We start from the raw sequence: 25900 nt of genomic DNA, 5'->3' as shown, positions 1-25900 counted from the left end.
ATATGGTCTAGGCTAATTATAACATTGATTACTGTGGAGGGGGGGGGGGTGTTTTTTTTAATTCTACATGGAACCCCATTAAGTTTTATTTTCTATATTTTTTGCATAACTGCTTTTGAGGATGTAAATTCAGTCAATCTGTTGGAAGAGATTTGTTCCTTAGTTTAAAATAGAAATGCATGGTCATTTTATTTTATAAATATAAGCAAAAAAACTAAATGGTGTAACAGAGTTTTAGAACAAATCTTTCTGCATTAATAGCCTAAATATAAAATATAACTATAGTAATCTATGTTTGAGCAAGCTTCGAACCCATGTGTTTGTAATGGTAAAACAGTAGCCCTATGCTCTACCACTCAGCCATGTGTTCGGTCTAATGAGTAATAAATAAATTCAAGTCACCACCGCCGCGTTTGTCAAACAATAGGCTATTAAGGCCACTGAAACTGAAACGCACGCTGCATGTTATGTGTCAATACAGGCGCAGAAGCGCTGGTTCAGATTTTATTAGGCTATTTGTTGTTTAAACGCGCGTGTTGCATATTTAAAAATATATATTTGATATTGTCTATTTAGGCGAATTATAGCATTGATTACTGTGGAGGGGGAAATACCCCACCGGCAAATCGCAACTTGCTTAGCTTGGTTATGATTTTTTTTTTTTTTATCTACATGGAATTTTTTTTTTTTATCATAACTGCTTTTGAAGATGTAAATTAAGTCAATCTGTTGGAAGAGATTTGTTCCTTAATGTAAAATAGAAATGCAAGGTAATTTTAATACATGTTTATGCGGGATTCGAAACAGTGTCATCAAAATAATTGTACCAATGTTCTACCACTCGACCACGACTTTTCTCACTGACAAAAGCCCAGAAGTTCGGTTGTTCAGCAGTCAGTGTGCGCACGCGAGAGGAGCACTCTTCAGTCTTCGCATTAGCGTCATTGAAAGCAGCACTTTATTTTCGCTGACTGATTAATTATGACTGATTAATTTCGACTTTTGATTAATAAAATGTTCTCCTATAGCCTAAAAGTTTCTATTCTAGTTAAAGCTATATTCTATTTAAAATGTAGGCTACTTTTACATAATTACGTTTTGCTTTCGCTAAATGTCCCTTTGCGCCACCTGGTGGTCATTTCGCCACCGACTTTGAAATACGGCTGGTTTATTTTTGCCGCGGTAGATTTACCGCGGCACTTGCCGCGGCGGTAAACGACATTCTGGTTGTCCACCTACTGTAACTTATGTTGCCTTAATCAAAAATGTTCATTAACTTCAGCATAACGTGACACTATTTCAAAGTAATTTCCGTCATTTTGACAGATTATAAATTGCATTAACATGTGAAAACAAACCTGGAAAGAGACTTGAGGATTTGAGGAGAATAACGAGAGCTTCTTCATGTTTTCCAGTGAATTATTAATGGCATATATCGTAAATTAAATTCAGGAGAACAGGCCACAAATGTGCCGTATATGTTGTCCTTTTTCATACTTTTACATCGGATTGCAAAGGGGAAAAAAGAAAATAATCATGAGGAAAAGAAAGCAGCGACTAAAAACAGCTCTTGCCATAGATGCTCTTGTTATAACATGTCACGTTAAAATACCAGTAGATAACGTTATTCTCATGATGACTGAAAATAAATCATGAAGAAAAATTGACGGATCAGCTTTATTTGTAGGACAACCTTATGATTTGAAATGATTCGTTTCAGCCTTTTTTAATTGAAGTTCCCGAAACCGGAAGTGCCACCCATAATTCAAAACACAGTAAAGGTCGTCAAGAATAAGGTTGATAATGGAAATAATAAAAAAATATAAGAAATGTATTACATTATTTATTTCCCTAAATATGTGTGTTTATGTTGCATGAGTTAATATATCTGCAATATATTACACATGCAGCACCATATCCAATCACATATACATCTATGTTATGAAGTAGCCTATTTAATTTTATATTTAGTAGTAATACACATTATGATATATTGTCACATATTTGTCTATGTATGAAAAGCGGCAATTCCTAATGTATTATTCAGTATATTGTAATAAACTAAAACAATATATTATTCTGTATATTTTCAAATATACTGTTAAACCACATAATATATTGATCATTCATATATGGTACATATGTTTTCTTTTCATAAGGGTATATCAGATGTAAAACAGTTTAAATCATTCTGTTGACTTCATGTCTTCGCTCACTCCAGTGAAAGAGTGTGTACGCACGTCTAGAGTGTCCGTACGGTGCGCACATATTTACACTAGTTTATTTTTTATAAATGCCGATATGTGCATGGAAAATTGTGTACGAACATTTCAATGCTTTTTTTTTTGTTGTTGTGTGTATGCGACGTTTCTGCATCAGGCTCCCGGTGTTTGTGCCTTTATTTACCGGCTAAAAAGAGCAGGTCTGAAACCAGACGCTAACTGGTAGATTGTGTTGGTCATGATGGAAATGATCCGTCTGCGTCTCTGTTCTTTAAGTTCTGCTTCGCCAGTAGATCAAACTCTGAACTTTCCTCTCCCATCTGCACTTTTATAGGATTGCGCTCTCGTGATAATTTTCCCTGTTTAGTAAATCTGGCCCTTAGTATTTAATATCTCAGTCTCTCTGTGGTTGTGTAGTTCCTGCTGAACTGAGAGATTAAAGTGTGTGTTGTTGTTCTACAGGTTGTGGGATTGTGAGATCACAGATGAAGGTTGTGCTGCTCTGGCTTCAGCTCTGAGATCAAACTCACACCTCAGAGAACTGGATCTGTCTGGGAATATAATAGGAGATAAAGGAGTGGCGCTGCTCTCTGATGGACTGAAGGATCCTCACTGTAAACTGGAGAAACTGACGTAAGATCATACATGAATCATAACTGAGACAAGAATAATGTTTTTTTAACCCTTTAATTCACTCTGTATCATATTTAATCTAAATTATCAACATGATAAAAACCTGTTTCACACAATCTACTACTTTCCTTCTGTTGTCTGGCTGATGGTTTATAGTTTTAAAGCGTGTCCCTTCAGCTAGTGGGTCATGTGACTTTTTGCTGTGAAATCTTTACAGATTTTTTAAGTAATTCTGGAATGACCTTTATAATGTTAGTAATATTTCAAGATGATAATTTGGACTGAAGCCACTAAGGTTTACTTGATTATCCATACATCTTCATAAAAAATAATCATGTTCAAATGTATCAAATATAATCATCAGGCTTTTGAGGAAGCTTTATTAATTTATATCTCAATCATCATTGTTTTGCATTACATTATATGTTTTTAAATTACCGCGCTTTAATAATAAAAGTAAGCATTTACATATCATCTTACTAATGCTGGGCTTACACCAAAGGATTTTCACAGTCTACAGGCAGTCACAGGCAGTCTTTGGGAATCTCACTGAAATCTCGGCGCGCTCCCGTCATCTCGATCTTTAAATGTGAGGTGATAATCCGCAGTCGACGACCCGATTTTTGCCAGTCTTTCTCTAGTCTTTCATATCAAACATGTCTGATATTATCGTAAGTCCTAGCGTAGTCCTAGTGATGTAAAACAATCAACAACCAATAAAATTGAGGTTTGCGTGTCCACCTCTCACACCAGAGACACAAGTTCGAGACCCACTCATGGGAGCTGTCTCAGGGAGCCGGCTGGAGCAGCAGCAGCGCCGGGAACGTGTGTCTGTTAAGAGTGAGCGCTCGTGAGCGGGAGACACACATAGCTAACCTGATTTATACGAGGTTGAACTGGCCGTGTGACAAAGCGGGCATAAGATGGACACGAGCGCGAGTTCACGGGCGAATTTAATAACGCGGAGCGTTGTTAACCAATTTATCCAAGGCGCTTGATATAAGGCGTTTTTTGAGAAAATTAAAGGCTTTTAAGTGCGCCTTATAGTGTGGAAAATACCTGCGGTATAGGGCCTATAGTCTATATATATATATATATATTTTCTATTCATTTTCTGCTATTATGCGCAGTTGAGTGTACAATACAGGTTTACTGTGCGTGTCACATAAGGTGTACTTCTGTTGCTTGCAAACGGACTCTTCTGAGGCGACAGGGATTTCCAAATGTGTTGCTCTGATTCCAATGCACGAATACACTTCAGGCTCACTCTCGCTCTTATCCAAGGTAAATCATCAACACTATCATCCCTTAAAAGTGTTTTATTTAACTGAATTCATCACAATAAGGACACATGCGCAGGATACTTTACTTCCTGAAGAAGTGCGCCCCCTAATCCGTGTAGCTTTCACATTCACACAACCTGCGGAATGATGGGAGGAATTTGTTGGGAAGCTAAAATAATCTAGTTGTAGTCTTATAAATAGTGTCACTACAAGATTCAGTGTTTGTAAAATCTTTAGTCTGAGACTAAAAACTCTGAACCCAAAGTCTTTAGATGTGAGCTGATAATCTTATAAAGTCTTTTCTAAATCTTTTCAAAGTCTTTTGGTGTAAGCCCAGCATAAGACATGTTATTGGCAGATATAGAGTGACGACTGATATTTATATCCATTTTATGTTAGTGGTCCTCAACTCTGGTCCTGAGGATTATATATTTCTTTGCAGTGTGAATAATTGTCTGACTCGGCACATCACTTACAAAACATTTTAAATGTAAAACGTTACCGTTTCCTTCCAATTCTGTCCTTCAAATGCAGTAGTATTTTCATAACAGTGTGAAGAGCATGAAAGGGGTTATGATTATGCTCCTCTCTGTGTGTGTTCGACACCAACAGCCCCTGCGTGCAGCAGATCGTACAGTACTGAGTCAGCGGACTGATAATAGGGAAATGAACCAGAGTAAGACACAACAAAGGAGCACACAGAGCCGCTCGAGCACCTCCCCCGCCGCACAGATTCGGCCGCTTGAACTTCTTATGCCAAACGTACACGAACCACAGGTGCCGGTGTTGTGCCGAATTTTGACCCCCGCCAAATTATTACCCCCCTAGCATTGGTAGGCTTAGGATTAGTTGTGGGGGAGGGGTTATGATTAGGGGCGGGGTTGGGATTAGGCAATCAGGTACTGACTTCAACGAGGGGGGTAATAATTTGGCAGGGGTCGAAATTAGGCACAACAGCGGCCATCAGTCCCTAATAGAGAAAGACACAAACATGAACACATTCGCCCCCTAGAGGACAAACACATCATAACATAGAACAAATGAAGCTCAAATACATGCACATGTAACAATCATTATTTGCGTGAGAATATTTTCTCAGAACATCTGCTATTTAGTTATTTACAAATATTTATATTTAAGTTAATAAAAAATGTTGTAACTTCTGGACAATGATTTCATTATATTTCAATGCTTAACTCCAGTAATGAGAGAGACATATTTAATCTAAATGTGTATACCAGATAAAACAGTTTAAATCATTCTGTTGACTTCATGTCTTCATTCACTCGAGTGAAAGAGTGTGTACGCACGTCTAGAGTGTCCGTACGGTGTGCACATATTTACACTAGTTTATTTTTTATAAATGCCGATATGTGCATGGAAAATTGTGTACGAACATTTCAATGCTTTTTTTTTTGTTGTTGTTGTGCATCAAAAAAACATTTCTGCATCAGGCTCCCGGTGTTTGTGCCTTTATTTACCGGCTAAAAAGAGCAGGTCTGAAACCAGACGCTAACTGGTAGATTGTGTTGGTCATGATGGAAATGATCCGTCTGCGTCTCTGTTCTTTAAGTTCTGCTTCGCCAGTAGATCAAACTCTGAACTTTCCTCTCCCATCTGCACTTTTATAGGATTGCGCTTTCGTGATAATTTTCCCTGTTTAGTAAATCTGGCCCTTAGTATTTAATATCTCAGTCTCTCTGTGGTTGTGTAGTTCCTGCTGAACTGAGAGATTAAAGTGTGTGTTGTTGTTCTACAGGTTGTATCGGTGTAATATCACAGATGAAGGTTGTGCTGCTCTGGCTTCAGCTCTGAGATCAAACTCACACCTCAGAGAACTGAATCTGTCTGGGAATATAATAGGAGATAAAGGAGTGGCGCTGCTCTCTGATGGACTGAAGGATCCTCACTGTAAACTGGAGAAACTGACGTAAGATCATACATTAATCATAACTGAGACAAGAATAATGTTTTTTTAACCCTTTAATTCACTCTGTATCATATTTAATCTAAATTATCAACATGATAAAAACCTGTTTCACACAATCTACTACTTTCCTTCTGTTGTCTGGCTGATGGTTTATAGTTTTAAAGCGTGTCCCTTCAGCTAGTGGGTCATGTGACTTTTTGCTGTGAAATCTTTACAGATTTTTTAAGTAATTCTGGAATGACCTTTATAATGTTAGTAATATTTCAAGATGATAATTTGGACTGAAGCCACTAAGGTTTACTTGATTATCCATACATCTTTATAAAAAATAATCATGTTCAAATGTATCAAATATAATCATCAGGCTTTTGAGGAAGCTTTATTAATTTATATCTCAATCATCATTGTTTTGCATTACATTATATGTTTTTAAATTACCGCGCTTTAATAATAAAAGTAAGCATTTACATATCATCTTACTAATGCTGGGCTTACACCAAAGGATTTTCACAGTCTACAGGCAGTCACAGGCAGTCTTTGGGAATCTCACTGAAATCTCGGCGCGCTCCCGTCATCTCGATCTTTAAATGTGAGGTGATAATCTGCAGTCGACGACCCGATTTTTGCCAGTCTTTCTCTAGTCTTTCATATCAAACATGTCTGATATTATCGTAAGTCCTAGCGTAGTCCTAGTGATGTAAAACAATCAACAACCAATAAAATTGAGGTTTGCGTGTCCACCTCTCACACCAGAGACACAAGTTCGAGACCCACTCATGGGAGCTGTCTCAGGGAGCCGGCTGGAGCAGCAGCAGCGCCGGGAACGTGTGTCTGTTAAGAGTGAGCGCTCGTGAGCGGGAGACACACATAGCTAACCTGATTTATACGAGGTTGAACTGGCCGTGTGACAAAGCGGGCATAAGATGGACACGAGCGCGAGTTCACGGGCGAATTTAATAACGCGGAGCGTTGTTAACCAATTTATCCAAGGCGCTTGATATAAGGCGTTTTTTGAGAAAATTAAAGGCTTTTAAGTGCGCCTTATAGTGTGGAAAATACCTGCGGTATAGGGCCTATAGTCTATATATATATATATATTTTCTATTCATTTTCTGCTATTATGCGCAGTTGAGTGTACAATACAGGTTTACTGTGCGTGTCACATAAGGTGTACTTCTGTTGCTTGCAAACGGACTCTTCTGAGGCGACAGGGATTTCCAAATTTGTTGCTCTGATTCCAATGCACGAATACACTTCAGGCTCACTCTCGCTCTTATCCAAGGTAAATCATCAACACTATCATCCCTTAAAAGTGTTTTATTTAACTGAATTCATCACAATAAGGACACATGCGCAGGATACTTTACTTCCTGAAGAAGTGCGCCCCCTAATCCGTGTAGCTTTCACATTCACACAACCTGCGGAATGATGGGAGGAATTTGTTGGGAAGCTAAAATAATCTAGTTGTAGTCTTATAAATAGTGTCACTACAAGATTCAGTGTTTGTAAAATCTTTAGTCTGAGACTAAAAACTCTGAACCCAAAGTCTTTAGATGTGAGCTGATAATCTTATAAAGTCTTTTCTAAATCTTTTCAAAGTCTTTTGGTGTAAGCCCAGCATAAGACATGTTATTGGCAGATATAGAGTGACGACTGATATTTATATCCATTTTATGTTAGTGGTCCTCAACTCTGGTCCTGAGGATTATATATTTCTTTGCAGTGTGAATAATTGTCTGACTTGGCACATCACTTACAAAACATTTTAAATGTAAAACGTTACCGTTTCCTTCCAATTCTGTCCTTCAAATGCAGTAGTATTTTCATAACAGTGTGAAGAGCATGAAAGGGGTTATGATTATGCTCCTCTCTGTGTGTGTTCGACACCAACAGCCCCTGCGTGCAGCAGATCGTACAGTACTGAGTCAGCGGACTGATAATAGGGAAATGAACCAGAGTAAGACACAACAAAGGAGCACACAGAGCCGCCCGAGCACCTCCCCCGCCGCACAGATTCGGCCGCTTGAACTTCTTATGCCAAACGTACACGAACCACAGGTGCCGGTGTTGTGCCGAATTTTGACCCCCGCCAAATTATTACCCCCCTAGCATTGGTAGGTTTAGGATTAGTTGTGGGGGAGGGGTTATGATTAGGGGCGGGGTTGGGATTAGGCAATCAGGTACTGACTTCAACGAGGGGGGTAATAATTTGGCAGGGGTCGAAATTAGGCACAACAGCGGCCATCAGTCCCTAATAAAGAAAGACACAAACATGAACACATTCGCCCCCTAGAGGACAAACACATCATAACATAGAACAAATGAAGCTCAAATACATGCACATGTAACAATCATTATTTGCGTGAGAATATTTTCTCAGAACATCTGCTATTTAGTCATTACAAATATTTATATTTAAGTTAATAAAAAATGTTGTAACTTCTGGACAATGATTTCATTATATTTCAATGCTTAACTCCAGTAATGAGAGAGACATATTTAATCTAAATGTGTATATCAGATAAAACAGTTTAAATCATTCTGTTGACTTCATGCCTTCGCTCACTCCAGTGAAAGAGTGTGTACGCACGTCTAGAGTGTCCGTACGGTGTGCACATATTTACACTAGTTTATTTTTTATAAATGCCGATATGTGCATGGAAAATTGTGTACGAACATTTCAATGCTTTTTTTTTTTTTTTGTTGTGCATCAAAAAAACATTTCTGCATCAGGCTCCCGGTGTTTGTGCCTTTATTTACCGGCTAAAAAGAGCAGGTCTGAAACCAGACGCTAACTGGTAGATTGTGTTGGTCATGATGGAAATGATCCGTCTGCGTCTCTGTTCTTTAAGTTCTGCTTCGCCAGTAGATCAAACTCTGAACTTTCCTCTCCCATCTGCACTTTTATAGGATTGCGCTTTCGTGATAATTTTCCCTGTTTAGTAAATCTGGCCCTTAGTATTTAATATCTCAGTCTCTCTGTGGTTGTGTAGTTCCTGCTGAACTGAGAGATTAAAGTGTGTGTTGTTGTTCTACAGGTTGTGGGATTGTGAGATCACAGATGAAGGTTGTGCTGCTCTGACTTCAGCTCTGAGATCAAACTCACACCTCAGAGAACTGGATCTGACTGGGAATATAATAGGAGATAAAGGAGTGGCGCTGCTCTCTGATGGACTGAAGGATCCTCACTGTAAACTGGAGAAACTGACGTAAGATCATACATGAATCATAACTGAGACAAGAATAATGTTTTTTTAACCCTTTAATTCACTCTGTATCATATTTAATCTAAATTATCAACATGATAAAAACCTGTTTCACACAATCTACTACTTTCCTTCTGTTGTCTGGCTGATGGTTTATAGTTTTAAAGCGTGTCCCTTCAGCTAGTGGGTCATGTGACTTTTTGCTGTGAAATCTTTACAGATTTTTTAAGTAATTCTGGAATGACCTTTATAATGTTAGTAATATTTCAAGATGATAATTTGGACTGAAGCCACTAAGGTTTACTTGATTATCCATACATCTTTATAAAAAATAATCATGTTCAAATGTATCAAATATAATCATCAGGCTTTTGAGGAAGCTTTATTAATTTATATCTCAATCATCATTGTTTTGCATTACATTATATGTTTTTAAATTACCGCGCTTTAATAATAAAAGTAAGCATTTACATATCATCTTACTAATGCTGGGCTTACACCAAAGGATTTTCACAGTCTACAGGCAGTCACAGGCAGTCTTTGGGAATCTCACTGAAATCTCGGCGCGCTCCCGTCATCTCGATCTTTAAATGTGAGGTGATAATCTGCAGTCGACGACCCGATTTTTGCCAGTCTTTCTCTAGTCTTTCATATCAAACATGTCTGATATTATCGTAAGTCCTAGCGTAGTCCTAGTGATGTAAAACAATCAACAACCAATAAAATTGAGGTTTGCGTGTCCACCTCTCACACCAGAGACACAAGTTCGAGACCCACTCATGGGAGCTGTCTCAGGGAGCCGGCTGGAGCAGCAGCAGCGCCGGGAACGTGTGTCTGTTAAGAGTGAGCGCTCGTGAGCGGGAGACACACATAGCTAACCTGATTTATACGAGGTTGAACTGGCCGTGTGACAAAGCGGGCATAAGATGGACACGAGCGCGAGTTCACGGGCGAATTTAATAACGCGGAGCGTTGTTAACCAATTTATCCAAGGCGCTTGATATAAGGCGTTTTTTGAGAAAATTAAAGGCTTTTAAGTGCGCCTTATAGTGTGGAAAATACCTGCGGTATAGGGCCTATAGTCTATATATATATATATATTTTCTATTCAATTTCTGCTATTATGCGCAGTTGAGTGTACAATACAGGTTTACTGTGCGTGTCACATAAGGTGTACTTCTGTTGCTTGCAAACGGACTCTTCTGAGGCGACAGGGATTTCCAAATGTGTTGCTCTGATTCCAATGCACGAATACACTTCAGGCTCACTCTCGCTCTTATCCAAGGTAAATCATCAACACTATCATCCCTTAAAAGTGTTTTATTTAACTGAATTCATCACAATAAGGACACATGCGCAGGATACTTTACTTCCTGAAGAAGTGCGCCCCCTAATCCGTGTAGCTTTCACATTCACACAACCTGCGGAATGATGGGAGGAATTTGTTGGGAAGCTAAAATAATCTAGTTGTAGTCTTATAAATAGTGTCACTACAAGATTCAGTGTTTGTAAAATCTTTAGTCTGAGACTAAAAACTCTGAACCCAAAGTCTTTAGATGTGAGCTGATAATCTTATAAAGTCTTTTCTAAATCTTTTCAAAGTCTTTTGGTGTAAGCCCAGCATAAGACATGTTATTGGCAGATATAGAGTGACGACTGATATTTATATCCATTTTATGTTAGTGGTCCTCAACTCTGGTCCTGAGGATTATATATTTCTTTGCAGTGTAAATAATTGTCTGACTCGGCACATCACTTACAAAACATTTTAAATGTAAAACGTTACCGTTTCCTTCCAATTCTGTCCTTCAAATGCAGTAGTATTTTCATAACAGTGTGAAGAGCATGAAAGGGGTTATGATTATGCTCCTCTCTGTGTGTGTTCGACACCAACAGCCCCTGCGTGCAGCAGATCGTACAGTACTGAGTCAGCGGACTGATAATAGGGAAATGAACCAGAGTAAGACACAACAAAGGAGCACACAGAGCCGCTCGAGCACCTCCCCCGCCGCACAGATTCGGCCGCTTGAACTTCTTATGCCAAACGTACACGAACCACAGGTGCCGGTGTTGTGCCGAATTTTGACCCCCGCCAAATTATTACCCCCCTAGCATTGGTAGGCTTAGGATTAGTTGTGGGGGAGGGGTTATGATTAGGGGCGGGGTTGGGATTAGGCAATCAGGTACTGACTTCAACGAGGGGGGTAATAATTTGGCAGGGGGTCGAAATTAGGCACAACAGCGGCCATCAGTCCCTAATAAAGAAAGACACAAACATGAACACACTCGCCCCCTAGAGGACAAACACATCATAACATAGAACAAATGAAGCTCAAATACATGCACATGTAACAATCATTATTTGCGTGAGAATATTTTCTCAGAACATCTGCTATTTAGTCAGTACAAATATTTATATTTAAGTAAAAAGAAATAATGTTGTAACTTCTGGACAATGATTTCATTATATTTCAGTGCTTAACTCCAGTAATGAGAGAGGCATATTTAATTTAAATGTGTATAGCAGATGTAAAACAGTTTAAATCATTCTGTTGACTTCATGTCTTCGCTCACTCCAGTGAAAGAGTGTGTACGCACGTCTAGAGTGTCCGTACGGTGTGCACATATTTACACTAGTTTATTTTTTATTAATGCCGACATGTGCATGGAAAATTGTGTACGAACATTTCAATACTTTTTTTGTTGTGTATGCAACATTTCTGCATCAGGCTCCCGGTGTTTGTGCCTTTATTTACCGGCCAAAAAGAGCAGGTCTGAAACCAGACGCTAACTGGTAGATTGTGTTGGTCATGATGGAAATGATCCGTCTGCGTCTCTGTTCTTTAAGTTCTGCTTCGCCAGTAGATCAAACTCTGAACTTTCCTCTCCCATCTGCACTTTTATAGGATTGCGCTTTCGTGATAATTTTCCCTGTTTAGTAAATCTGGCCCTTAGTATTTAATATCTCAGTCTCTCTGTGGTTGTGTAGTTCCTGCTGAACTGAGAGATTAAAGTGTGTGTTGTTGTTCTACAGGTTGTGGGGTTGTAAGATCACAGCTGGAGGTTGTGCTGCTCTGACTTCAGCTCTGAGATCAAACTCACACCTCAGAGAACTGAATCTGAGAGGGAATAATCTACAACATGCAAGTGTGAAGAGTCTCTCTGCTCTAAAAGATAATCCACATTATAAACTGAAGACACTGCGGCTGTAAGTATTGATTCATAAATAATATAATAATGTCACTTGAACGAGTCAATCCTCTGAACAGATCTGTCAGTAATGCATGTGTTACTGTCTTTGTTTTATTTTAGTGACAGAAATGGAGGATGGTGAATATGGAGCCACTATAGAGACATCATCATCATCATCACTAAAGTCACGTGACCCTCACTGGGTTTTCTGTATATAAATGTACATGATTCTTTTGTATATGATATAATAAAGTCTTCCTCTCATTTATGTATTAGTGAATTGGTGTTATTTTCATCAGCCGTCTCTGTGAAGTGAGCAGCTCAACACACGCACTACATTTACCGTAATGATCTGAGCTGAGTTTCATCTGTGTTTCGGGGAACTGGATGTTTAATAGTTTAATGATGATGATGCTTTAAATGTGTTTAGCAAAAGTCTTCCTGAGATTTTATTGAAGCTCATCTGAAGAGGATATTTGCCATTCTCACATTATTATTGTTCTGTCTTTGTGTTGATGTGTGTGAAAGGTTAATTATGATTAAGGTGCAGATTTGTGTCATCACATGATCACTACGAGTTAGCCTTTAAACTAAATCAGTTATTCCTTTCAGCACAAACACAACATTTTTATATGTAAATTAGGCTAATTATAGCATATCTTATACACTAAAGTAAGCGATATTTGCTCTTGAAACAGAATCGTAGATGCTGAATTTACAATTGAATTGATTAAACAAATGGCGGGAAAGAGCGTTAATCGCTCTTATTATCCCACACAACCTCAGCAAACAGTCAAACTAATAGTTGATATTATAGCAGGAAGTTTTATTGTTCCTCTCTTAACATAATTCTATTGCACGGTGAAAAGTAGGAAGAAGTAAAACTTATGCACCCCTTTATTTCTGACGTTCCTATAATTAACAATTTTTATATTATTATAATTATTATGTTGTTATATACATCCATACATATATACATATCAAAGTGACCACTGACAAGTATTTATTTATCTAACCTCAGTTATGTACTTCTTCAAGCAGCAAAAAACACAACCAAAAATAACAAAACAAACAAGCAAACTTTTCAACAAAATTTCTTAATTTGAACATAAATACTGCACTTTGATTTTTGATTAAATTGTGTTATTTTAGCAATTTAGACTACAAAAATTATTACTTTGTGTGATCCTGAAATCTGAGGGAATGATTCTCATGGCTCTTTTGTGCATTATGAAAAATAACAGGAGTGAGTTAATGTAACAGGAGTGAGTAGAGTCCTCTGTTTTGTTGATTTACTGTAAATATTACTATTCACCTGAATTATGAGTTTCAAGGTTTCAATTACTTGGCATATTGCAATGGAAGGAGTGAAACACACCCGCAACCCTTTCTTTTTCTCCCTTCTTCTCTCTCTCTCCTTCTTTCACTTTCCACCTCCTTCTCTGTGAAGTACTACTAGCACTAGTACACCACTTCAACACAACTCTTATGCACACACATTCATGTACACTCTCTCTCATACGCAGACATATTCTATTAACCCAGACACTCATTCCTGTGACAAAGTGTTCATTCCTGTTACTACCTTTTTTTCTAAAAAAATAAATAAAGTTAACCCAGTGTTTTAACAGTTTTGTTTGGTCCATCATTTATACAATAGTTTCATAAATTGAATTATTAAAACAATTGTAAACTTGAGGGTTCGATCTTCTTTAAAATGAAAATTTTTTTTATTAAAACTTTTTTTAAAATATATATATATATATATATATATATATATATATATATATATATATATATATATATATATTTTTTAAATAAATATAATATATAGAGATTTTTCCCCCCACAAAAATCAATTATTTGAACATATAACCAACAACTTCTTTAAAATAAAACTTTCTTGTAAAACAAAGGAATTAATTGACGTGCTTAAACATGCTTTTTAAATGGCACATGAGTTTCGGTAAAAGGACTGAGAAAATATGCGTCCATCTTCTGCTTAAACCTGGTAAAAAAAAATAAAATAAATAAAGTTGCCCGACGCCCGAGATTGACCAATACACATTTTGAATAGTTAAATATGTGTAGTATTAGATTCAGTGTTTTTTTTTAATCAAGTAGTTAAAAAAGTCAAGCTTTAAAATGTTGCAGAATACACCAATATAAGATATGATTGAATAAAAAAAAGTTATAATGCAGATGCTGCAGACAAAATGCGATCGATGTGATAGTGTGTAGATACGATCGATGTGATCGGCGCTCTTCTCCACTTCCTGACACAATCATCGCGTTCTGACATCTACACTTCTGCCTGCGAATTGCGGAAGCAAATTCGGTCCGAGTCGGTGGACAGGCGGTAATAAAGCGTGTTTATATATATTTGTAAGAGGATTAATCTATTATTTATCCATCTTTTTCAATATTTAAGACAGTTTTGATGACCCTGTAGCGGGAAGAAGACACTGTTTGAAGGATTTAAAGGTAACTTATGCCATTGTCTGTTGTGTTTTCTTTTAGTTGATGTTTATATGACGTGTTTATTAATATTCACCTTTTATACTCATACATACCTAAGACGTTAATACGTTATTGTTTTAAACATGGTCGTCTGATGTGTTTAAATCAGTTTAACATCAATTGAAATGACTGTTCATATATTTTAAAGCATCAGAAGTTTTTTTATGGTTGTTTTATTAGTCAAATCTGCTCCCATTTATTTATATAACTCTAGATATTACATAGTTTCAAAGCAGCTTCACAGTAATATTTAAGTCTACTAGATTTGGCTTTGCTGATATGATTAAGATTTAAATTAGGTTCACAGATGTGAGTCTCTTGACTGTCACGTTACACACACAGAGATGAACGATGTTGATGTTGTCTGATCTCCCAGCATGCAGTGCACAGCCTCCTCTCCTCATGAGCTCCCGCAGACGGGCGGCGATCGGGCCAAACTCACTCAGCTCCCCGCCAAGGACTCGTCCTCCATAGACAGCACCTCTGAGCTGGGCGGCCCCAGAGCGCTGACCTTTGACCTGCTGAACATGGTGATCTGCTTCAAGCGGATGGCCATTTTCCTGGAGCCCGTCACAGACACGCTGGAGGTGCTGCGGTTCCTGCTCGGGTGAGACGCGGCACATCTCGCTCTGCCTGTGTACTTTATGTGACTGTATCATGTGACTCTCACCAGAAGGCTTTTGTTTTTGTTCCAGCCAGTTGTGAAACGCATCTGTGAGTTGTTTGTGCTGCTGTGTGTCCCAGTGTTCAGCTCTGATGCCGTGTGTTTCAGGTGGAGGATGCCGCTGTTCTCCCTGTCGAGCTGCGTTCTGCTCAACATCCTCTTCCTCACGCTGAGTGAAGGTGAGACACCAGGAGATGTGCACAAATATTCTCACACAGGAACTGTTATGGCATAATAAGTGTGGTTAACCCTATAAAACTGACTGTTTTATACTTAATACACACGTTTCTAAGGGCTTTAAATCATCAACATGATGTTGCACTCAAACTACCACATGCCTTCTGTCGTCTCGTCTGATTGATGCTTTATATTCTTTTAGCAAGTAAAACGCCTTAAATATAATTGTTCTATGTAATTCAAGCCCTCAAGTTGTGGTTCTTGTGTCTTTTTGCTGTGAAAAAATAAAATAAAATAATGAAAATTATTTTAAATAATTATATAAAATGTAAGCTGTAAAGTGAGTTTCATAAAGTAAATGTGAGAATATCCTTCAGTTTGTTAGTAATATTTCAAGATGATCATTTTCTGGACTTTCTGGAAAAAAAATGTATTATTTTTTTAAAGAAAAATCATGTTTAAATGGATCAAATATGATCATCAGGCTTTTAAGGAAGCTTTTATTTGTTCTTCTTTCAAATATTATTGAATTGCATTACATTATAAGTAGGGCTGGGCAACGATTAATCGCATTCAAAATAAAAGTTTGTGTTTACGTAATATATGTGTGCGTAGTTTATATAATTATTTTGTATATAAATACACACACATGCATGTATATATTTAAGAAAAATGTGTTCTTAATATATCACATATTTATATATAATATTAATTATGTATGAATATATATATAAAGTATATACATGCAAATATTTCTTAAATATATACAGGCATGTGTGTGTATTTATATATACAAAATAATTATACACACCACACACGCATATATTACGTAAACACAAACTTTTATTTTGGATGCGATTAATTCCGATTAATCGTTGCCCAGCCCTAGTTATATGTTTTAAAACTACTGAGCTTTGATCATAAAACTATAATTTGAGATCATCATTTGTAGTGACGACTGATATTTATATGCATTATGTAGCCTGTCATACTGTTATAAAGATTGATTTACATTACAAGTGATCAGATCAGAAATTCTTCTTACTTTTTGGCAATATAAATATCAGCAACTGCACAAAATGTTATATTTTTGGTTATATTTGGTTATATTGTTATATTTGAGGTGTTTTCCCCGCACATATTCTCACTATATCCGACTATATGAGCCATAAAAGCCTGATGATGTAAAATACAAAGTTTTTTATGTCCTTTTTTTATTTGGTCTAATTCTGAAATATTTAATGTCAGGCATTCCAGGGTAACGATGATCTTTAGTTGCTTACCTTCTCCTGTACAGTTGATTTATTACATTACATTTCAATGCATTCATATGACAGAGTGATCAGGACAGAAAGCTGAAAATGTTTTTTTGTGATAATATCCATATTACCAAAACAAATGCACATTCAATATTTATTTAACTTTAAATGACTGCATTAGGTGAGAAGAAAAAGCATCAAGTGAGAAGTGTAACATGAAACTAGAGGAGCTATGCTATTACATCAATTCTACAGATTAGCGCTCGTCATATGAAACTCATCATGAGAGATGCAGAATAGAGAGGAGATAAACGCACGGTTCCCCGTGTCTGCAGGCGGGTGGGTCTCTCTGCTGCTGCTGGCGGCCTCTGCTCCGGCTCTGCTGGGCTACCTCGGCAACCGTTGCCAGGGCGCGACCAGCGAGATGGCGGTTCAGAAGAAGAAACACCACGCGGTCCAGCGGCGAGACCTGCAGACGGTCCACATGAGCAAACAGGAGGCCATGCTGGAGGTCAAGGGCATGTGAGTGAGCAGGACTGTGGCGTGTGAGGGATGACATCAGCACTGAGACTGAGAGATGTGTGTGTGTGTGTGTGTTACAGGCTGAAAGGGATAGAAGACGTTTTGACCCAGGCGTGTGTGTGTGCAGAGTCTGTGTATAAAGTGTTTCACTGGGAGAACCACGCCGTGTCCTCCACGTGAGTATCACACAGATGCACCCATGATCACAAGCTTGATCTTCCTCAAATGGACCATCAGAGCTGCTGCTAAAATAGTCCATTTTTTGTACTTTATTGTTACTTCAGTGAAATTGCGATAACTTGTCCACAAAAACACTTAATAATATGATATATTCTTGAAGTTCTATTTGAGTGCTTTTAATGAGTAAAGTTTGATGACAAACTTTGATGTTGGTTTGACAAGGTTCAGGTTCAAATCACTTTGAAAAGCTTGAAGTGTAAAGGTTTTACTGTTTTTGCCTGTGGCTAGCATTAATTAGCACTAGAGCTGCATCCAAAATAAAAGTGTGTGTTTTTACACAACATGTGTGTGTGTATAATTATTTTGAATATACATTTTTTTAAACTTATTTATAATTTTTTTTAGATGTGATTAATTGTTGTCCAGCACTGATTTAAAGGGATAGTTCACTTTGAAATTAATTTTTGATATGTTTTATCTTACCTCAAGGACATCCAAGATGTAGGTGTCTTTGTTTCCGCAGTATTTTCAATTTTGACATTTTTCAGTCAAACCGTTATTGTCTGTCAGTCATACACTGGAGGCTAAGGGGGTCCACCAAAGAGCAGCACAGAGAAGTCCAAATTAAACATGATTTAATGACTCGTAAATGTAAGTACACACTGATGGCCTAAGACACGAAACGAGCGGTTTGTGTGAGAAAACGAACAGTATTTATATCGTTTTACCTCTTGTAATCATAGCCATGACAAAATGATCTGACGGCATGGGCGCTTCGGTCTGGAAGTGATCGCTTGCGCGCCGACGTCACTCTTTGTTTATACAGAGATTTCGGAAGTTTTACCTTTCACTAAACATATTTAAATATACAGGAAACCGCAATGGAAGATGATTTCGGTATATCTAAATATGTTTAGTAAAAGGTAAAACTTCCGAAATCTCCGCGTAATTATTGAGTGACGTCACACGCAAGCGATCACTTCCGGTGTTCTGACAATTCATGCTACCCATCGAGATTTGCTACTTACCGGTTATGCGCATGTGCAGACAAAAGGTACATTTTCCTGTTATAATATATAATTTCCCTTTAAAAAATGCTTACTAACATATGAATATTTGTACGGCCAACCAGCTGAAAAAGAATAACTGAAATTTTCAGTTACTATGAGGAAAGGTGTACTTTGGCAAGTCAAAGATGAATATTTTATGATAATTTTTACTTTTCACACCGTTTTAAAAGTAAAAATAGTCGTCTACAGTATACAGTAGCTACTCATAACTTAGAATTGTATTATAATTGTATTTCATACGACTTTAATCGGCATTCTGTGATCAATTCGCGCTACGGTAGCATTTTTCGACAAGGCAGCAAAAATCGACAGAACACACGGCGTAACATTGAACTGATTCAGTTCGGTTCAGTTGGACATTGAACAACTGATTCAGATCACTTGGATTACACGAGGTAAAAACAATATAAATACTGTTGGTTTTCTCACACAAACCGCTCGTTTCGTGTCTTAGGCCATCAATGTGTACTTACATTTACGAGTCATTCAATCACGTTTAATTTGGACTTCTCTGTGCTGCTCTTTGGTGGACCCCCTTTAGCCTCCAGTGTATCACTGATAGACAAGAACGCTTTGACTGAAAAATGTCAAAATTGAAAATACTGCGGAAACAAAGACACCTACATCTTGGATGCCCTTGAGGTAAGATAAAACATACCAAAAATTAATTTCAAAGTGAACTATCCCTTTAAATTGCCGAAAAGTAAGATGGGCAAGCTCGCCCGCAGAGGGCTGGGTGTCAGACGGTGCGTCCCCTGAGTTTTAAAGGGTCCTTTCGTGCCCTCGTACAAATTCCTGATATTGTTTTGTATTGTTTACTAGAATATGTTTACATGCTTGATGTTTTGATGACGCCCCTCCTACCGAAATGTGCTGTGATTGGTTTGCGCATGTTTGGAAAATGTCTTCTGTGATATGATAAATGTTGTTGTTTGTGTGTGTGTGTGTGTGTAGGTTTTACGGTTCTCTCCTGACTGTGTTGTTCCTGCTGTGTGCGCTCCCGGTGGGTGTGAGTCTGTCTGTGCTCAACAGCGCCCTCTTCCTGTGGAACAGAGACTTCTGCAGAGGTCAGTGAAGCCTCAGACATGTCAATACGAAACTGTGTATTTGGTCATGTGGTCTGAGTGGGCGTTTCTTGACCAGAGGAAGCTTCAGTGTGGACCAGATGTCTGATAGTCAAACATAAATGAAAACATACACATTACACATCAGTATTTTCATAAAGCTAAACATGTTCACCTGATTTCCTTTCTCTCGCTCTAGTTCTTCTGGAGCTGAAGGAGTTTGTTTTCCCGAGTCGGGTCGAGTCCGTGGAGGAAACCGAACCATGTGACCCAGATCAGGCAGTCCTGCTGGAGCGCACGCCCACTCCATCCAGTGTGGAGGTGAAAACATACACACTTGCTAAAACTGTAAAAAACACATCTGGATGACGGATTATGTTCTGTCTGTAACTGCGACCAGGAGTCCAGATTGACTGATTCTGTGATTTGACTTCCTGTTCAGGATCTTTCACCTGGCAACATTGAAGAGGCAGAGGAGGCGGAGCCTGACGATGAGTTTAAAGATGCTATAGAGGTTAGAAAAATATCTATCTATCTATCTATCTATCTATCTATCTATCTATCTATCTATCTATCTATCTATCTATCTCTGACAATGAGTTTAAAGATGCCATAGAGGTCAGGAAAACATCTGTCTGTCTGTCTATCTGTCTCTGTTTTCTACTTCTGACATGTTTTCCCATTTCTGCTGTTTGCCTACTCAAGGAATCTCAGCTTGTGTTGCCGGTAAGTAGCTCCCTCTAGTGGTGTGGAGACTTATAGCATTAACATACTGTGTGCAAATATTATGTGTGTTTGTGTGTGAACATAGGTGTAGATATGAGCCTCATCATTAACCAAGCAGATTTAGTTGTTTAGTGTGTATGTGATTGTGTACATGCCTGACCTTTGACCTCTATTCTGCTCTCGAAGGAAACTCCTCTGGCTTTAGTGGTGAGTAATAGAGTAACTGAGAGCATTTTGTGTTTGAGTAAATCCTCAGTTGCTCTAAGTGAGTAAAGAAACAGCCTGGTCTGAACTGTCTGTGTGTGTGCGCATGTTTTTGCACCAATGTAATGCTCTGAATACATATGCACGTTTATGTATGTGATTGTTAGGTTTTAGTCTGCCAATAATAGGGTGCATCTCACAAATCCTGTCATGAAATGTAATATTTCACCATAAAATTATAAAAAAAAATATAAACAATTATTTTATATATATATATATATATATATATATATATATTGCTTAACAAAAATTATGCACTATTTTAAGGACTGACATTATTTTTGTGATAATTGTGCAAAAAGAAATGTGGTACTGTTTTCTTTAAGCTGAATAATTTATTTAATTTTGATTATGTGGTGAAATGTGACCCGGAAATCGTTTGTGAGATTCACCTGTATGTCTTGACTGTGTTCAGTTTTGAATTTAAATTCAGATGCATCTCATTTAACTCAGGACCTCCAAATACATTTAAAGTTGCATTTAATCATTTAGCAGACACTTTTATCCAATGCGACTTACAAATGAGGAGAGCAATAGAAGCCGTCAAATCAACAATAGGGCAATGATATATAAGTGCTGTAAATAAAAAAAATAAGTTAATAGAATATAACTAAGAGAATAGTAAGTGTTGACTTTATGAAACTTGCAATTGACCTAATTATTTTGAAAGAATAAAAATGTAATGTATTTTAAAATAAAGTGTCCGGCCCGTGTTTTGAATGTAGGTGTGGCGTGTGTCCTATTTCCTACCAAAGATTCGGAGATGGAGAGTCCGTAAGGTGCACACGTCTCTCAATCATGACCTCTAGGTGTCCTGACTTCTAACCACACACCCCTCTTGCCTTTATTCATTTCGGTGGCTTCTATTAACAGTGATGTCACAGGAAATGGTTACTCGTGACACTTTCTTCAGGTTCAGATTAAGGTCAATTAATGCAATATTTCTTTTGTGAGGTTCAAACTCATGCTGAAATTATTTGGGAATGTCCACTAACAATCACAGTGAGGAGTTGGGCTGATTTATTGATAAAATGCATTCACGAATGTGTCCAATTTGGCATCTGAATTGAGCGATTGACCTGAAACGTGCCCAACGTTCACTGGAGCCTGTATTTGGAGGGCTTGTGGTGTTAAGTGCAGAAATCTGAGACCTCTCGCCAGTCATCGGATGACTGCAAAAGTGAAGCTCAGCAGCGACAAACATGGGATCAGATTTACAGCAGTCGCCACATGTGCCGCTTCAAGCGGAGGGGTTCCTCTGTTTGTAATGACTTGAGTAAATCTGATCTCTAAACCCAGAGCCCTCTACATACACAACTAACACCGAGAAAAAACCTTCACACGAGGACAGTGAGCCGTCAAAAGTAAACGGCACTGATTTATGTGTGGGTCAATGACGCATCGAAGAATGATCTGGTTTAAAACTCATGTGCCATGTTCATATGTTTTTCCGAACCATTTGCATTTAATGTTTTGAATATATTGTAAATCACGAATCCATGCTATTTGATGTGCAAATAATAAAGGGTCAGATTGGATGAAATATCACTTATTCAAATGGATAGTTCACCTAAAAATGAAAATTGTCATTTATTACTCTCCATCATGTCGTTCAAAAGTTGTAAGACTTTTGTTAATCTTCGGAGCACAAATGAAGATATTTTTAATTAATTTCGAGAGATTTCTGTTCCTCCATTGACAGGCTAGGCAACTACCAGTTTCACGGCCCATAAGATTGTAAAGACACCATTGAAGATTAAAGTAATCCCTGTGACTCAAGTGATGTGCGTGTGGAGATTCATATTTTGTAAATAAAGTGGAAAATGATGTGTTTTGCACAAAGCACTTGTGTCGCTACTTTAAAAAATGACTTTAATGATGTCTTTACTACCTTTCTGGTGCGTGAAACTGGTAGTTGCGTCAATGGAGGGACAGAAATCTCTCAGATTTCATTAAAAATATCTTCATTTGTGTTCCGAAGATAACAAAAGTCTTACAGGTTTTTAACGACATGAGGGAGAGTAATTAATGACAAATTTCATTATTGGGTGAACTGTCAATTTAACACTGTTATACCGCTACCCAAGTGTAGTCAAAAAACTTTTATTGACCAACAAAAATTTTTTATAGGATGCCCATTTTAAAACATGCATTCAGATGATTATTTAATCATTTAATGATCTAACCAGTCTTGTGAAAAATGAACATCATTGACCCATACATGTCAGTGCTATTTCAAAGGTTGTGTGCAGGTTTTGTCATGTGAAGGTGAAGTGGAAGATCTTTTGGTGTCGAGCTGAGCATGAGAGCTAATGGGTTCAGATCTGTCTCTTCTCATCTCTAAAGAAGTTGAATATGATTCATTTATCTTTGTGTATATGTGTTTATTCATAGGATGACGAGGACGTGGCTTCTGTTGTCCCCGAGTTTGACACCATCTCTGATAACGGGTTGTTGAGCAGAAACGAGCCCATCCGCAGTAAAGTGTCCAAACTCACTGAAAAACTGCGCAAGCGGGTCCCTACCAACGCCACCGGTTACTACGGATATCTTTATACTTTGTTTTTCCACCATTCAGTCGTGTGAAAAAGAAAGTACACCCTTTTGAATTATATGGTTTTGCGCATCAGCATATAATAAAAATCCACTGGACGTTAATAGTTCTTAAAATTACGTAAATACAACCTCAGATGAACAATAAGACGTGGCATATTACACTGTCAATATGTATATAACAAAAATAAAGCTGAAATGGAGAAGTCATGTGTGACAAACTAAGTACACCCTATGATTTAACAGCTTGTAGAACTTCAGTTCATTGGGGTTTGCGGGCCACAATGCTTCTCTCAAGGTCTCGCCACAGCATTTCAGTCAGCACTCTTAGAAAAAAAGGTTCTATATAGAACCTTAAAAGGTTCTATCAGTGGTACGTATTTGGAACCCCTAAAAGGTTCTATACACTCTTAAAAAAGGGTTCCTCTGGGTTCTATATAGAACCCTGGGGTTCCATACTTGGCCAATAGAACCTTTTACCAAAAACAAATGGTTCTATATAGAACCGTTTTGGAGTTCCATATATGAAGCGGGGGATGGAACCATTTCTGGTTCTAAATAGAACCATTTCTTCTAAGAGTGAGTCTGGATTTGCAACACCTTTTTCAGACCTTCTGTTGTAGATTGTCTGGTGTTCTTGGGATCATCGTCCTGTTGCATGACCCAGTTTTTAGCTGTTGGGACAGATGGCCTCACATTGATATGTGATATGTAATTTGTCGTTGTTTTAAGACCTGCCTTGGACCAGATGATCCCTTATTATGTCCTGATACGTAAAACCATAGAATTCAAAGGGTGTTGTTTCGTCTTTACACGACTGCGTCTCTCATTATAACCGTATTGTCTTTTGTCCTTCCTCAGGAAACTGTTTCCAGTGCAATTCAGCGTTTTCTGTTTTAAAGAAAAGGGTATGGCTTCTGATCCTCTTTCCGTTGAACATGCTTTTCCATTTCAACTGTGTGTGATGTTGTTTCACCGATAACCAATTTCTTTTTCTAGAGAAACTGCAGTAACTGTGGTGCCAGTTGTTGTTCCCGCTGTTGCTCGTATAAAGTGTTCAAATCCACTATGGGAGCCACAGGTATGAGTGGGACGTGAATTTGGCAAAGAGTGTTTTCTTTAAGATGGTTTTACACTGTGCTTTTTTCTCTCTTTGAATCTTCAGCTCCTGAAGCCCAAAGAGAGACTGTGTTTGTTTGTTCTATGTGCAATACTTTCCTCAACACCAAGTAGGATTGGTCATGATCCTGAAAAACTCTTCCACCATAGCAATCCTGTAAGAGAAACTAGGGGTGGACCACAATTCAGTGATTCTCAATGCTTCTTTCGTTCTATCTGGAGCATTTCACATGGAGGACCAACATCCTGCAGCTTATGTTACCTTTTGGTTTTCTTCAGCTCTTGCTGTGGTTCCTCAGAGTTTTGTTTTCTTTGTTCAAAATTCGTGACCCCCTTACCGGCTTTGCGTTTAATGGTGACCTTTTTCTTTGGAAGACGCTGCTTTCCCCAGCCAACTCTAATATATCAAGATTGGTTGGTTTACTTGGACCTCACCTTGCTGTCGTATCAGATGCTGTAGTTTCATCAACCCTCATTATAACATCACTTTCCAGAACTTGAGCCCTGGTGGGAAATCAGGTTAATATCCAGGGCCCTGACGATGTAATATGATCGTATAAAGGAAAACAAGACCATGTAAATGATGTTGGTCATTTTCATCATTGCATTGGATGGCAAAAGCAATGGATCTGAGCGTTTCAGAAGGTTTATATTGTTTCACGTAATTTCAAATCTGATAAGTTGGGTTGACATCAATGGTTTGTGAAGAAAATACATTTTAATTCTCTCATAAACCTGTTGACTTAACTCCTGTTACGATTCGTAAACCTTCTGCTTGCTGCTTACCTGCTTTATCCTGTGATTGTTGATTATGTAATTCATTTATGTGCTTTTTTTTTAATCTGGAGAATGTTTTTATTTATAAATGTATCTTTGTTTTTTGGGAAATCCTCAGTAACCATTTAATAATCAAAATAATGCTACTATTAGTCTATCAGCAAATAACGTCTTTTCAATAATTATCCTCTTCACATTCTTATTGAAAGAATGAGCTAGCTATGTTCGTGTCATTGTTTTATTTTTCCGTCTGTTTTTAAGCCATGGTTGAATGTAAAAACAGAGTATTAACGGTTATAGAGCTATGAATGTCCTACTACTATTTAAACATAAATTCAAACTTGCCAGGTAAGTTATCCATAGTATAACGCCATGTTTCTTTGGTTGAATCTACTGTTACAGTAATAAAAAATCTGAATATAAGTTTTGCTGTGTGGAGTTTCATTGAGGAAGTTTTGCCTAATCCTAAAAGTTGTTGAGGATCTCGGTCCTTTTGCGCAGTTATCTAACCGCCCTTTATTTTCAAAGACACCATTAAT

The 25900-nt window shown here is 37.8% G+C and overlaps 2 protein-coding genes across 16 annotated transcripts in view; both read left to right on the top strand.

The window, feature by feature from the left end:
- LOC120488259 (NACHT, LRR and PYD domains-containing protein 3) overlaps positions 1 to 12734 on the top strand; it is a 65647-nt gene extending 52913 nt beyond the window's left edge. For 8 of the 11 annotated variants that reach the window (XM_089131919.1, XM_089131925.1, XM_089131922.1 and 5 more), the window contains 5 exons: positions 2685 to 2855; positions 5898 to 6068; positions 9107 to 9277; positions 12309 to 12482; positions 12587 to 12734. In XM_089131919.1, the coding sequence (XP_088988045.1) occupies positions 2685 to 2855; positions 5898 to 6068; positions 9107 to 9277; positions 12309 to 12482; positions 12587 to 12608 (709 nt within the window). In that variant the 3' untranslated portion in view covers positions 12609 to 12734. Of the gene's footprint in view, positions 1 to 2684; positions 2856 to 5897; positions 6069 to 9106; positions 9278 to 12308; positions 12487 to 12586 lie in introns of those variants that run through there. The other 3 variants (XM_089131931.1, XM_089131920.1, XM_089131927.1) reach the window with 3 other exon arrangements.
- A 1917-nt stretch (positions 12735 to 14651) lies between these two features.
- On the top strand, positions 14652 to 25784 carry zfyve27 (zinc finger, FYVE domain containing 27). 5 transcript variants are annotated; one of them, XM_089131917.1, is made up of 15 exons: positions 14652 to 14950; positions 15363 to 15593; positions 15759 to 15829; positions 17422 to 17608; positions 17689 to 17784; positions 19813 to 19925; positions 20122 to 20243; positions 20365 to 20436; positions 20628 to 20648; positions 20835 to 20855; positions 21638 to 21691; positions 23307 to 23448; positions 24327 to 24373; positions 24465 to 24546; positions 24631 to 25784. In XM_089131917.1, exons 2-15 carry the CDS (start codon positions 15364 to 15366, stop codon positions 24696 to 24698), a joined length of 1326 nt encoding a protein of 441 aa, XP_088988043.1. In that variant the 5' UTR covers positions 14652 to 14950; position 15363; the 3' UTR covers positions 24699 to 25784. The 5 variants fall into 5 exon arrangements, with proteins under 5 accessions (XP_088988043.1, XP_039540781.1, XP_039540789.1 ...); XM_039684847.2 differs by lacking the exons at positions 20628 to 20648; positions 20835 to 20855 and having other exon boundaries at positions 14653 to 14825; positions 14898 to 14950; XM_039684855.2 differs by lacking the exon at positions 21638 to 21691 and having other exon boundaries at positions 14655 to 14950.
- Positions 25785 to 25900: the final 116 nt, after the last annotated feature.

The sequence above is a fragment of the Pimephales promelas genome, chromosome 6 (genome assembly GCF_988280905.1).
Source record: "Pimephales promelas chromosome 6, fPimPro1.hap1.1, whole genome shotgun sequence".
Lineage (NCBI taxonomy): Eukaryota > Metazoa > Chordata > Actinopteri > Cypriniformes > Leuciscidae > Pimephales > Pimephales promelas.
This window is presented reverse-complemented; position numbering and strand designations above follow the sequence as displayed.

Coding starts and splice junctions, on each gene's coding strand:
- zfyve27 (XM_089131917.1), top strand. CDS start 15,364: ATGCAGTGCACAGCCTCCTCTCCTCATGAGCTCCCGCAGACGGGCGGC. Junction 20,244..20,364: donor CCACTCCATCCAGTGTGGAG/GTGAAAACATAC, acceptor CTTCCTGTTCAG/GATCTTTCACCTGGCAACAT. Junction 23,449..24,326: donor GGTCCCTACCAACGCCACCG/GTTACTACGGAT, acceptor GTCCTTCCTCAG/GAAACTGTTTCCAGTGCAAT.